Below are 13,397 nucleotides of genomic sequence, written 5' to 3' on the forward strand. Positions count from 1 at the left end.
TATAAATTAATCTGTTATAATGGGTGCAAAGGGCAGCATTCTGAAATTCTTTGGAGTAATCATTGAACTGCATTCAGGGATGGATGTTTCAAAGTGCACCAGTATGGACTTCCGGTGAGGCAAGATGGCAAGCGCCAAGGTCAGCATGGAGCTTCTGAGGACCACAAGCACCAATGGCGTTGTCTGGATGGTACCTGCACCGCCATCAGCACCATGATTGGGGGGTAACCAGGGGTGCCCAATGCAACAACCGAGGAGGCTGTGAAGAGCCCCAAGCCACCTCCCAGTGGCCTTGCCCCCGCTGGGACTGGTAGCATCCCACCAATAGCTGAGTAGAGCTTCAAGGCCTGGAGGTCTCCGGAGCCAAACAGAAAAAAAGCAGAAACCTCCAGATAAAAACCTGGCAACCCAAAGGCCGACACGGTCTAAAAGACTTCTACAAAAACAACAAAGCTACAGAGCAGTTTGGTCAACAACAGTGTCTACCAACTGCAATGAGCCACCCATATATTATATTATATTATGTTATGTAATGTCTCTAGCGAATCATTAAGCCATCCCTCTGATTTTTTTCTTCTCCACGACTATTCAAAGCTGTACATTGGATGATATTCCTTTCAGTTTAATGTTTACTCAAGTGAGTGGTGCTTACTTCCAGAAACTAATGCTTTCCAGAACAGATTACAATGCTCTTGAACACGGCGAATTAATAACTCAGGATTATCAGTAGAGAGCAGCATTGTGAAATCATTTGCAGATGAAATTATTCAACTTCAATTAGGGACGACAGCATTTAGTTTGAAAGGGTCCAGTATTTCCTGAACATTCTCCCATTGAAACACTCACACATATTTTTCTTTTTAGCATAGTTTTTATTCATTTCCATCTTGAAACTGTTGAACATGGTGGCATTAGGGTATATCTTTGTATACATTAGAGCATATGACATGCAACAATATGAGCAAGGAAGGATAATAACTAAGCAGTGCATCCTCTCGTGGTGCCTAAATCCATTCCTACAAAAGTTATGGGGCCCAGTTAAGACAAAATTCAAAGTATTTTAGTGGATGTGGCTGGATTTTCTTAAGAGAGAAGAGAGATTCAAACCAGACATTTTTTCTATTTCCTGGTGAGACCATGGTGACTTCCCTTGTCTCTATTGTGAAAGGGATTAGCTCCCTCTTCCCTCTCAGAGCAGTAGCTAGGCAGAGAAGGTTTTGAGTTTTTCCTCTTGTGGAGATTGAAGTTTTGATTTTGAATTTGACACATTTCCACCATTTAAGCTACCCAGACTCTCAGAGAAAGTTCATTCAGATACAGAGAGAAGATGGAAGATGGTTGTTTTATTCCAGAGATAACGAACAGGTTGATCAGGATTGACTGATCAATACCCGGGAGGTTCTGGTCACTTGCTCGCTCCTTTTCCTTTGTTTTTGCCTCAGAGCAGCTGGTCCTTCCCCTCTCCCCACCCACCATATTCAGCTGATCGCTGGAACAGAAGCCGGAGTTTTGGCTGTGAGGCAAATTGTTTCCATAGCGATCTTTTGGTGAATGACTAATCCCCTCTCCCCTTTACTCTAGTCTGACATTTCCCCCTTAATAATGGAGATTTTCTCCATAAAAAAGGCTCAAGAACCTTGGCCTTAACCCCCAAAATAGAACTTTCCTCTCTAAAAGAAGCTGAACAACTTTGGCTGCCAGTGCCTCCCCCTCTCCGTGAGTAGATCGCAGTCTCGTGGGAGTTGGACGCCCCTCTTCTAAGCCAGAAGCAGAAAGTCACAGAACTAATTGGCAGCAAGGAGATGCCAGAAGCAAACCCAGTTGCCAGATCTATTATTACAGACTTTTTAAAGAACCTGGAGGAAACAAAGCCATTGCCTGACAACAACAAATACAGTTCAGAATCAGCATACATTGCAGCCACAGATGTTAACATTCCCAACTTCCTCAACCACTCCTCATAAGGCATGGTTTCCAGACCCTTTTTCGCCTTGGTCACAATTGCGTGGCGAGTTCCTGCCTCCCCCTATAGAAATAAAGACACAGGACACAAGAGTTCGAGTTAACCAAGTGGCTGGTGCTGGGCTTCCTGTTTCCGGCCGTGGAAGATGGCGGATCCCACACGATTGGACCTCAGCCGTTCCGATAATTCAGGGCTGATATGGGGGTAATTAGCCCTGGCAGCCTTCCCAGGGCAGGGGAGGACTGTCTCGACGACCCGCGGTTTGCCCCAGGGCACTGGGGTACGGAGCAAGGGACGGACTGACACTCCTGCGATGCCACCCCATAGCCGGAAGCATCTGTTTGGGAAAATATAAAGATTTGGAAGACAACCAGACACACTCTGAACTGACGAAGCTGAGGGGAAAACCTGCAGTATGTACAGTCTCTGGTACATCAAACTTCAAAGAGATCCTCATCATGATGTTTGGAATCTGGACGGTCTTGGTATGTTTTTTCTTTTCCCTCTTACATTAACAATTTGCATTGCATGCCAAGCCTCATTAAGAACCTAAATTGCTCTTCAAAAAGTGAGTACAGATGGACTTTCATATATAATTGGGACCTATTCACAGCCGCTTTGCTTCTAAGATTTTAAATGCCTTGACGGCGACTGACCGAAGCCCATAGCAACATCAGAGAGCCTAGCCTAAAGGGTGGGAGGGGAGGGAAAACCAGGTCAGCTGCAGCGCAGCCGCACCAGACCTAAGTAGGCAAGGCCACGCCCCCCAAGCCAGCCGATTGGCTGGCTCAGGGTATGATGCGTCCGAGGATTTCCCGCTATTGCGTGGGCTGGAGCCAGCCCCCGCGAGTGTGGGAAGGGGCGTGAAGCCCGCAACCCCACCTCCTCCCTAGCTCGGAAGTGGCTTTCTCTGCACATCTACCTGGGAATATGATGCTGCAAGATATTTGAAAGTATATCTTAACATGGGAATACATGCAACCATTTGTTGGTTGATCTCTATGCCCCAAGTGTCATAAGAACACAGGGCCAGGTTTTATTTAAGAGATGCTCCAATGCTAGTTTCACGGGATTCGGCAGTATGGCAGGTAAAGGGGAACACAAGATTTGTGACAAAGCATGCACCATTTCCACCGCTAGGCTACTCAACCCAAATACCGTTGCCAAACAGGGGTGTTTTAAGAAAGGCTCGCATTGCACACACAGGTAGGCCAAGCAAGCCAGGAGCTTGTGAGTCTTAGAAACGTGGCAGAGCACAGAGTTGGTGGGGCATGGGTGGTGTTGTAAGCCCAACAGCAGGAGTAAGGTCCAGGTCTTCTTGAGATGTTCCAGGGGGTAGCTGGAAGGTGAATTTCTGCAGGAGACTTGTGAAGAAGAGGAAGAGCTCCGTTTTGGCAAGAGTCTCACCTAAACATGCTCTCCGACCTGTAAGGACACATAGGCAGCAGAGAAACTGGGTTTAGGCAGTTGCTTAATAACATCCCAAATACTTTAAAGCAGACTAAAATGCAGAGATAAAATAACAGCTCACTGTGCCCATCTTAAAAGAATTGTGAACTCCCAATATGAGCCATCCTGCAATGCTGAAAACCGGGGTGGGAAACCTTTCTCAGCCTGAGGGCCACATTCCCTGGTGAGCAACATTCCAGGGGCTGCACACCAATGGTGGCCATATCTAGGGGAAGAAATGGCTACAGCAATTGATGTGTTTCTTACCATTGCACAATAGGCTACATTCCAGGCATGTAAAAATCCCATTGACTAAGCACACACTATGGCACCAGGCAGAGGGCCTTCTTGGTAGTGGCGCCCTCCCTGTGGAACATCCTCCCACCAGATGTCAAAGAGAACAACTTTAAGAAGACAGCCCTGTTTAGGGAAGCTTTCAATGTTTGATGTATCACAGTATTTTAATATTCTTTTGGAAGCCGCCCAGAGTGGCTGGGGAAGCCCAGCCAGATTGGTGTGGTATACATAAGAAATTATTATCATTATCATTATCATTATTATTCAGGTATACACCAAAGTAAAAAAATTACCTGCAGAGAAAGGCATGAAAGCATCTCTCTTTACGAATTTTCCTTCAGAGTTAAGAAAATGCTCAGGATAGAATTTATGTGGTTTCTCCCACTGAGATTCATCGTGCAGCACAGAGGACAGCAATGGTATGATGTATGTCCCCTGCAAAGGCAAAGCAAGAGTCATTTTAAAATAAAGTGTATGCCTCTGGTACAATAAATATTTAGTGTAGGAGAAATGAGATTTGAGCTCATCTGAGAAATGTCTTTCGTTTGACAAACTTTAATGTATAAACCATGATCTCCCACTAGAAATGGTTTCTTTTCCAACCTTGTGCTCCTTTCCACTGAGATCTGTTTAATGGGTTGAAGCTGATGCCTGACAGCTTCTGATGGGTAGATTGCATGCTTGCAGTGCAATCCTATACAAGTCTACACAGATGTCACCCACCCTGAAGTCCAAGGGGCTTACTCCCAGGAAAGCCTTAAAATATATTGTAACTAGTAGGCAGCACTTCAATGAAAAGGATCACCTTTGGAATGAAGTAGCCATTAAGGGTAACATCTGTAGCCGTGGCATGTGGCAGGTTGGTTGGGACGATGTTGGCAAATCTCTGGATCTCATGGACCACGGCATCTGTATAAGGCATTTTTGTTCGGTGTTCAATCCTTGGCTGAGAAGATCCAACAACCTTTGCAATTTCTTCTTGGACCTTTACTGGGGGAAACAAAAACATAGAAAAGTAAAGAAAAGAAAAGCATTCATTTTTCTGCTCAGATTATCTCTTTGATTTAGGTCTCTTAAAAATTAATCTCTGAAGCATAAAACTGCCACAAACTCGTTCTACAATTCCATAGGCTCACAAATTTAATCTCTAGCATTTAACAAATGTATTTTTAAGAAGGACAAACAAACAATTTAAACAATAACCTGATATACTGAGGGAGAGATATGCATCCAGGATGATTATTAAAATATAACTGCTGGGAATATTCTGAAGTGGTGTCTTTTACATATAAAGGTCAAAAACAAAGATTTTAGGATCCTTCGGACCCTCACAAATTCTGGACAAAATATGGGAAAGAGTTAGCTGGAGAAAGAGCATTTGAACTGGAAGCTGGACAGGAAGAGGAAGATTCAACAGAGGTGGAGGTGAAAGAGAAATAAATATGGAACAAGATGGCTTTGAGAATTCTAACTGGGAATGTAAATAGGCTAAATAAGAAGACTAAATGAATAAAATTGATCATGTTGTAAAGAAGTTAAACTTGGAAGTTATATGCCTCCAAGAAACAGGAAAACTAGTAGCTTGGCAAATAAAGAAGAAAGAAGAAAAAACTGCATTGATAGACTAAATGTAATAGGTAGAGTTGTGGAAAATCTGAAAAAAATAATAGATCAATGCGTGAGTTTTTATACAGCACCATACTAAGGCAAATAAGGTAACGTAGAAGAAATGGGTAAATATTTAGAAGACAACAGACTGCTTAAGATACCTAAAAGTTAAAATGTCATTTCTGAATAGACCTGTCACAATGATGGAATTACAGCAAGTAATTTTACAGGCAAAATTACGGAAGGCACCCGGACCTGTTGGAGTTTCAGCAATATATTACAAGATTACCGAATGCAACCTTTAAAAGATATTATGACTATAACTTTGAATACAGGAGAGTTACCCAAATCCCCGAAGAGTGTAATTCATAACTTTGATTCATAAACAAAATAGAGATCCAAAGCTGCTTAAGAGCTATCAACCAATTTCGATGTTGGATAACGATTATAAACTGTTTGCAGACATATTAGCTAATAGGTTGAAAACTGTATTAAAAGAGAAAGCATTTAGACTCCGAGAAAGCATTTGACAATGTCTCCTGGGACTTTATATGTTTAAGGCTTTGGAATATATGGTTTGTGGAGACAGTTTTATAAAAGGAGTTAAGGCAATAAATACTGATCCATCAGTAAGTAATGTAGTGAATGAGAATTGTAAAATAACTAATGGAAGTAGACATGGTTGCCCACTGTCACCTTCATTGTTTATAACAGTTTTAGAAGTTTTGGCACAAAGAATAAGATGTAATTTAAAAAAAGCGGGAATAAAAGCGGGAAAGAGAATATAATAATAATAAATTATAATATTTTATCTCTCTAATAGTTACATATAACTGGAATTAAGATATCTCAGAATAATGGGAGCCAACCCAATTAAAAGCACTCACTCTGAATTTCAGGATGTTTCATCATTAGTAACATTCCCCAGCACAGTGTGGTAGAAGTGGTCTCCATGCCAGCAGCAAATAAATTGGCCACAACAGTTTTTAAGTTTTCGTTGTGGAAATATGCATTCGTCTTCTTCTTCTTCTCCTCCTGGGTTGCAAAGAGTATGAACTGATTAAAACGAATGGAGTGAGAAAATTTCACGTGCAAAGATAAAAATGAATACCTGACTGGACCCGGTGATCCAAAGTATCATTGCACATCACTCCAGTCGCTAAGTAGTGAGAGATTCCAGGTTTTCCAGACTATGCCATCATGATGATATAGGGTTCCTGCAGGAGGAGTGCTCGCCTCCAGGCCAGGAGAGGTGAGTCACCAGAGGATAGGGGCTGCCCTATGCCTCGGGGCAGATAAAAGCCGGCCATCCCCAGTCCCAACTTGTGGGAGCAACATTGTTGGTTGCTAGTTCCTGCCTGGCCCCTGTCCTGCTTTCCTGCCTGAGCTCATGACCCGCCCTGTCTCCCTGCTTGCATGCCTGTTCCTGACTTCACCCGACTTCCTGCCCTGCACCCAGCTTCAGCTACTACGGACTGCCTCCATGTTGCGCCTTTGACCACAGACCGGACTTGGACCTCGCCTCTCGGGTAACCCATGGGACCAGCACACCAGGCCTGTATATCTGCTTTAACTTTTCAAACTCATCAGTAATTAGTTTAAGATTTTAGAAATAATTTCCAGCCTGTTATTTAGAACTCTGTCATCACCCAACCACCTGCTTCCTTTTCTGGGTGCTAATTAATTGATAAGCAGAAACTCCAATTCATATTCATTTCCAATCTTAGTAATGGTTAAAAGAAATGAAGCCCTAATTTAAGGGTGATTGGTCAGTGCATGGGCCAATGTTTTTTCCTTGCTCTGAGATGCCTCCCCACCCTCAAAGCTTCCTATCTCCTCAAGTGTGAAGAATGCCTCCTTCTGAGCACATGAGGCATTATCCCATCCCTTCTTGTATCAAAAGGGCGTCTGGCAACCAATATTTATGACTTGATTACCTCTCATCACTGCATAATTATCTATAATTACATGTTTTCTTGATCAGGGATTTTTTCCCCAGAAATGCTGTTGAGCATGCAACCATTGACCCTGCAGAGGCAACTTCTGTAACACATTAACAATGGCTGACTATTGGGAAATGGTAGGAAGTATGCCAGGTTGGTCCCTTCTGAAGTGAGACTTCCTGACTACAACTTATGCATTCACTTGCGAATATGCCCTCAAAACATGACTTGAAAATGGCAACGCTTATTCTGGGCCAACTTAAAAGACTCCATTACCTCTTGCTGTTGGATAAGAAATGAGTCAATAAAGCTCCTCTGGTCATTTTCATCCAGATCTCTGAGGTGTTTTATGAAGGTGGCATTTATGAAGGCAAACAGTTCATCTCTGTTTTGGATGACAGTCTTACGAGCCCCCAGAAGAAAACCAAGAGCAGGAAACATGTTATACAGCTGAAAGGATAAAAATGTGAAAAAAGAAAAAGAGACATTAGAAAAACTCAGTATTGTACTCTCAGCTGGGTCTCTCAAAGCATGGTTGCCCAAATACAAACAAAACTCTTGAGTGGCATTTGGAATGGGGTTAGGGCTACCTCAGGGCAGTGTAATTTATGTGCAACCCCAGAATAATAGGCTATGAAGGGTCTCCTCTGGAGGTTTGCCTTCAGAGAGGGAGATCTGCCCTTGGAGGCCCCTTCTGAGCCATCATGGAACCAACTATCACTTGTTCTTCCTTGTCCTTGGAGTCCCGATGGCAGTGAGGCCAGAAAGCGTGTGTGCAAAAGAGACTTTGTTACAGTTATGGGATGACTGTGCCATGTGAGTTTTCTAAATATTTCGAATCACCACCAAGTTTCTCACAATATCATTTTGTGTTTTGTAGTGAATCGTGAACAATATACAATAAACAGGTTGCCCTCCCCACTTTGCATACAATGTCATTACAATCAACTGTTTGTTTTATTGGAAAAGAATAGATTACCAGGACTGAAGAGCTTCCGAAAAGCCGGACATTTTCATTGACCAACTTCAGAAGTCTTATGTATGTGGGATCTTCATAATCAAATCGCTTGTCTAGTAGTAGGGCCACTATAATATTGGCAACAGCTGCATTCATAATTGTGGTGGTCTCAAATGGGTTTCCTATACATAAATATGACAGTTAAACAAAAATACTCTTTTAAAAATGTGGAATGTAAAACACATAGGAGTCAAGTGCAACATTCCTAGAATGGACATGCTATGGGATGCTTTCTACCAGCCAGGAGAAAACTTCCTGTTTCCTCTGCTAACGCAAGTTGGGGGATATCATTAAACAATATATCCTCTCCTGCCTCCCTGAACATCCCCACAGAAATTCAAAGTATGGAAAGGGCATTGTTTTTAAGTCTGTTCTTTGTTGCCTTAAATCCCTACTGGCAGCTTCCCTATGTGTAGACCTCATTTAACAAATAAACTGATCCTAAGTGCTGCTGGATGTGGCCATAGCTGGGTTAAGAAATGCTTGGAAGTCACAGGAGTTATTGCAGTGCAATCTGCACATTACAGGAACAGACCAATTGCAGGGAACCCTGGGATCTGTGCTTCTGGAAGTTAGGAATATGTAACACAATAGTCTTGGCACCTTTAAACTATGCTAGTATAGCTATGCACCAGAGGAAAACACCAACCCACCTTCGTAAGATTCAAATTTCTTTATCAGGACACTGCATTCCTCAACAATTCTATCCTCTATGGTCCTCTTTCCCATTCCGTAGTCCCGTAATGTGCTTAAAGCAAACCGCCGCATCACTTTCCAGTTTTCACCATTAGACAGAATTACACCTGAAGAGATGGGAGGAAAAGTATCATGTTTGCATGGCCATTGAACAAAGAATCAATAAATTGTGTTCTGCATTTCTTCCATGGAACTGAGAATGGATCCCAGCTATTCTCCCATTCAGACTCAGACTTCTGAGCTTTGACAAAGTAGCTGGCAGCTGTGCCATCAGAGCAAGACCTGAGAACCCATTGAACAATATTTTCCCCTACTAAGTGTAGGATAGAGTAGAGGGTGGTTTGTACATGTCAGGCCAAGCAGAACTCAGCTTGTTATTTGTATTCTATTATGCCTTCTTAATTTATCCTCTCTGTGTAGTCTAGGCCAGGGAACCCTGGGATCTGTGCTTTATCTTTATTTATCTTCTCTGTGTAGGCTAGCCAGTAATAGTGCCACTGTATTCTGCTCTGGTCAGACCTCACCTGGAGTACTGTGTCCAGTTCTGGGCACCACAGTTCAAGAAGGACACTGACAAACTAGAACGTGTCCAGAGGAGGGCAACCAAAATGGTCAAAGGCCTGGAAACGATGCCTTATGAGGAACGGCTAAGGGAGCTGGGCATGTTTAGCCTGGAGAAGAGGAGGTTAAGGGGTGATATGATAGCTATGTTCAAATATATAAAAGGATGTCACATAGAGGAGGGAGAAAGGTTGTTTTCTGCTGCTCCAGAGAAGCGGACACGGAGCAATGGATCCAAACTACAAGAAAGAAGATTCCACCTAAACATTAGGAAGAACTTCCTGACAGTAAGAGCTGTTTGACAGTGGAATTTGCTGCCAAGGAGTATGGTGGAGTCTCCTTCTTTGGAGGTCTTTAAGCAGAGGCTTGACAACCATATGTCAGGAGTGCTCTGATGGTGTTTCCTGCTTGGCAGGGCATTGGACTCGATGGCCCTTGTGATCTCTTCCAACTCTATGATTCTATGATTCTAGGCCAGAAAATGGTCAGTCAGTTTCCCGTTGGTGTGTGGCATTACTTTGCTGTGCAACTATTATTCACAATCCTCCTGTCTCATTCTCCCCCACCTCTACAATATGACTCCCACCTCTACAATATGGAAGAAGGCGGGAATGGGAAAGGTTTGCTTTAACTGGTCTCCATTTTTGTTTCTTCAACAGAGCACCACTTATCCACTGAAAGTCAAGACCTGGTCCACTCTTTTTAACATTTTAGCTTTATCTGAAGAAATCCACAGGTGACACTTTTTGTGACACACTCTCAGCCTAATGCCTGCAGATACTCTGTCAATGTCAAAGGCACTGAGGTGGGTTGAAAAATTCACAAGGATTTTCCTCCACAGGAAACAATGGATTTCGATGACTTGCTTTGCAAACGCTCATCTTACAAACGATTTCTTGGGAACAGACTGTGTTCACCTGGTGGGAGCACTGTGTGTTTGCAAGCATTACCAGTTCCAATAGAAAGGGAGGTGCCTCACCAAAGCCTTGTGCAAGCTCTTGAAATAATGGAACAATGGGCCTGTCAGCAAATGCGTCCGCCTGATTAACCAGAGCCTCCTTTACTGTCTCATATCCTGTCAACACCACGGTTTTCTGGGGTCCCATTTGGATGCTGAAGACGGGGCCATACTGCTTTGACAACTGGAATTCAACGGAAGAAAAAGTGAGAAAGAGAGTTCTGGTATACCCAAAGAATATATTAATGTACATCATCTCTGACAGAACCAAGACTGCATTAACAACCACCTAGTCTCAAATCTTCCATTCTTTGGCAAGGTGATTGAGCGGGTGGTTGCTGAACAACTCCAGGAATATCTGCTTGGACAAGTGCAACTGACCACCTGTCTCCTCCATCCTTGCCCATCCTGGCTCATAAAAGTTCTGCGGGGTGGTGCATGCTTCACTCTGTTAAAGAGCCTTCCCAAACCCGCTGAAAGTGGTGGTTATAAAGCCACTTATTAAAAAATAAATCTTTGCACCCAGCCAGTATGGCCAACTATTACCCAGTCTCAAATCTTCCATTCTTTGGCCAGGTGATTGAGCGGGTGGTTGCTGAACAACTCCAGGAATGTCTAGAGGATGCGGGCCATTTGGATCCCTTCCATTTGGGATTCAAGCCTCATCATGGGACTGAAACTGCCTTGGTTGTGCTGCTCGATTATCTCCGGCCTTCTAAGGACAAAGGTGAAAGCTGTTTCCTAGTTCTGCTGAATCTCTCAGTGGCCTTTGATACCATCGACCATGACATCCTTCTGGACCGTCTAGAGCGGCTGGGAGCTGGGGGCACTGCTATACAGTGGTTTCACTCCTTCTTCCTGGGGCGTGTCCAGAAAGTGGTGTTGGGGGATGAGTGTTCAGGCCCCTGGGCTCTCACTTGTGGGGTATGCGGATAATAACCAGCTCTACCTCTCTTTTAAATAAAAACCATTGAAGGCAGTGAAGGTCCTGTGTGAGTGTTGGGGGGCGGTTGGAAGATGGATGGTGGCTGACAGATGGAGGTTGAATCCTGACAAGACAGAAGTACTGTTTTAGGGGGACAGGAGGCCGGCAGGTGTGGAGGACTCCTGGTCCTGAATGGGGTAACTGTGCCTCTTAAGGACCAGATGTGTAGCCTGGGATTCATTTTGGACTCACAGCTGTTCATGGAGGCGCAGGTCAATTCTGTGTCCAGGGCAGCTGTCTACCAGCTCCATCTGGTACGCAGGCTGAGACCCTATCTGCCAGCAGACTGTCTTGCCAGAATGGTGCATGCTCTAGTTATCTCCTGCTTGTATTACTGCAATGTGCTCTATGTGGGACTACTTTTGAAGGTGACCCAGAAACTGCAACAAATCCAGAATGCGGCAGCTAGACTGGTGACTGGGAGTGGCTGCCGAGACAATATACCACTGGTTCTGAAAGACCTACGTTGGCTCACAGTACGTTTCCAAGCACTATTCAAAGTGTTGATGCTGACCTTTAAAGCCCTAAATGGCCTCGGCCCAGTATCCTGAAGGAGCGTCTCCACCCCCATCGTTCAGCCTGGACACTCAGCTCCAGGGCTCAGGGCCTTTTGGCGGTTCCCTAACTGCGAGAAGTGAGGTTACAGGGGACCAGACAGAGTGCCTTCTCAGTAGTGGCACCTGCCCTGTGGAACGCCATCCCATCAGATGTCAAGGCAATAAACAACTATCTGATTTTTAGAAGACACCTGAAGGCAGTAGTTTTAAGGAAAGTTTTTAATGTTTGATGTTTTATCATGTTCTTAGTCTGTTGGGTGGCCAGGGAAACCCAGCCAAATGGGCAGGGTATAAATAATAAATTATTATTATTATTCAGTTGTGGCAGCACAAATATTTGCTGGGAATAATCAGAAAACCAGAACAAATTAGGCAGTTGTAAGGATAAAAGTGATTATACCTTTAATGGCACCTCTCAAATCTAGTTTAGAAAGATAGGATGAAGGAGGAGGCTGGGCTGGGCAAGGTTTGCATTGGCACTTTTGAATACTTGAAAATGGAGGCATAGTCAAACAGGATTCGACACCAAACACCTTGTTCAAATTACCAGTTATAAAATGCAACTAGGTCCTATGATTGGGAAAGTTAAGAGGTGGTTCTGTAGCACACAAAGGGAAGATGAGATTTATAGGCTCTAAAAGAACAAAATGTAATGCATTATTGATATTAAGAATAATAATAATAATAATCTACTCTGCTCATCTGACTTGGCTGCCCCAGTATCCTTCAGCCTTGCCATGGGAAGAACTGGAATCTTTACCTTTAACATGGTTCTGTAAGGCCTCTTGAGATCCATGATGTGGAGATTCCCAATGAGAGGTAAAGGCCTTGGTCCTGGTGGAAGATTTTGGGAGCTCTTGTCCCAGAAAGTGCCCAGTTTCAAAACAAAGTAAACCATAAGGATAAAGAGGAACAACGCTGGAATCGGCTCCGTCCAATCCATTTTGTTTCAACAAGCAATTTTTTTTGCAGTGGTTATAATGAAAGCCACAGTGCAGTTTGGTCGAGGACAATGTCTTGCAACTGCAGTGAGCAGCATATATATTATGCTACGTACTTTCTCAAGCTAATCATTAAACCATTATTAAACTCTCTTGAACCTGGATGCAGATCTGTCACCCAGATTATGTGTAAAATTAATCTGTTATAAGGGGAGTAAAGGGCAGCAGTATGGTGAAATTCTTTGTAATCATTGCATTCAGGGATGGATTTCTGAAAGTGCACCAGTATGGACTTCTGGAGAGGCAAGATGGCAAGCCCCACAGCGGCATGGAGCTCCTGAGGTCCGCCAGCACCAATGGCGCTGCCTGGCTGGTCCCAGCACTGCCACCACGGCTGCCGCCACAACCATGATTGGGGGGT

At 43.8% G+C, this 13,397-nt stretch overlaps 1 protein-coding gene across 1 annotated transcript; it reads right to left on the minus strand.

The window, feature by feature from the left end:
- Positions 1-2,947: 2,947 nt before the first annotated feature.
- LOC310675171 (cytochrome P450 2K1-like) lies at positions 2,948-13,079 on the minus strand. Its single transcript, XM_083435373.1, has 9 exons — positions 12,796-13,079; positions 10,515-10,677; positions 8,932-9,081; positions 8,240-8,400; positions 7,537-7,710; positions 6,205-6,352; positions 4,515-4,699; positions 4,003-4,144; positions 2,948-3,388 (listed from the first exon to the last, which is right to left on the minus strand). Exons 1-9 carry the CDS (start codon positions 12,976-12,978, stop codon positions 3,201-3,203), a joined length of 1,494 nt encoding a protein of 497 aa, XP_083291499.1. The 5' UTR covers positions 12,979-13,079; the 3' UTR covers positions 2,948-3,200.
- Between the last annotated feature and the right edge of the window lie 318 nt (positions 13,080-13,397).

Source organism: Podarcis tiliguerta, assembly GCF_965153285.1.
Source record: "Podarcis tiliguerta genome assembly, chromosome: 3".
Lineage (NCBI taxonomy): Eukaryota > Metazoa > Chordata > Lepidosauria > Squamata > Lacertidae > Podarcis > Podarcis tiliguerta.

Coding starts and splice junctions, on each gene's coding strand:
- LOC310675171 (XM_083435373.1), bottom strand. CDS start 12,978: ATGGATTGGACGGAGCCGATTCCAGCGTTGTTCCTCTTTATCCTTATG. Junction 8,401..8,931: donor GAAATTTGAATCTTACGAAG/GTGGGTTGGTGT, acceptor ATTTATGTATAG/GAAACCCATTTGAGACCACC. Junction 4,145..4,514: donor ATGGCTACTTCATTCCAAAG/GTGATCCTTTTC, acceptor TTGCCTTTGCAG/GGGACATACATCATACCATT.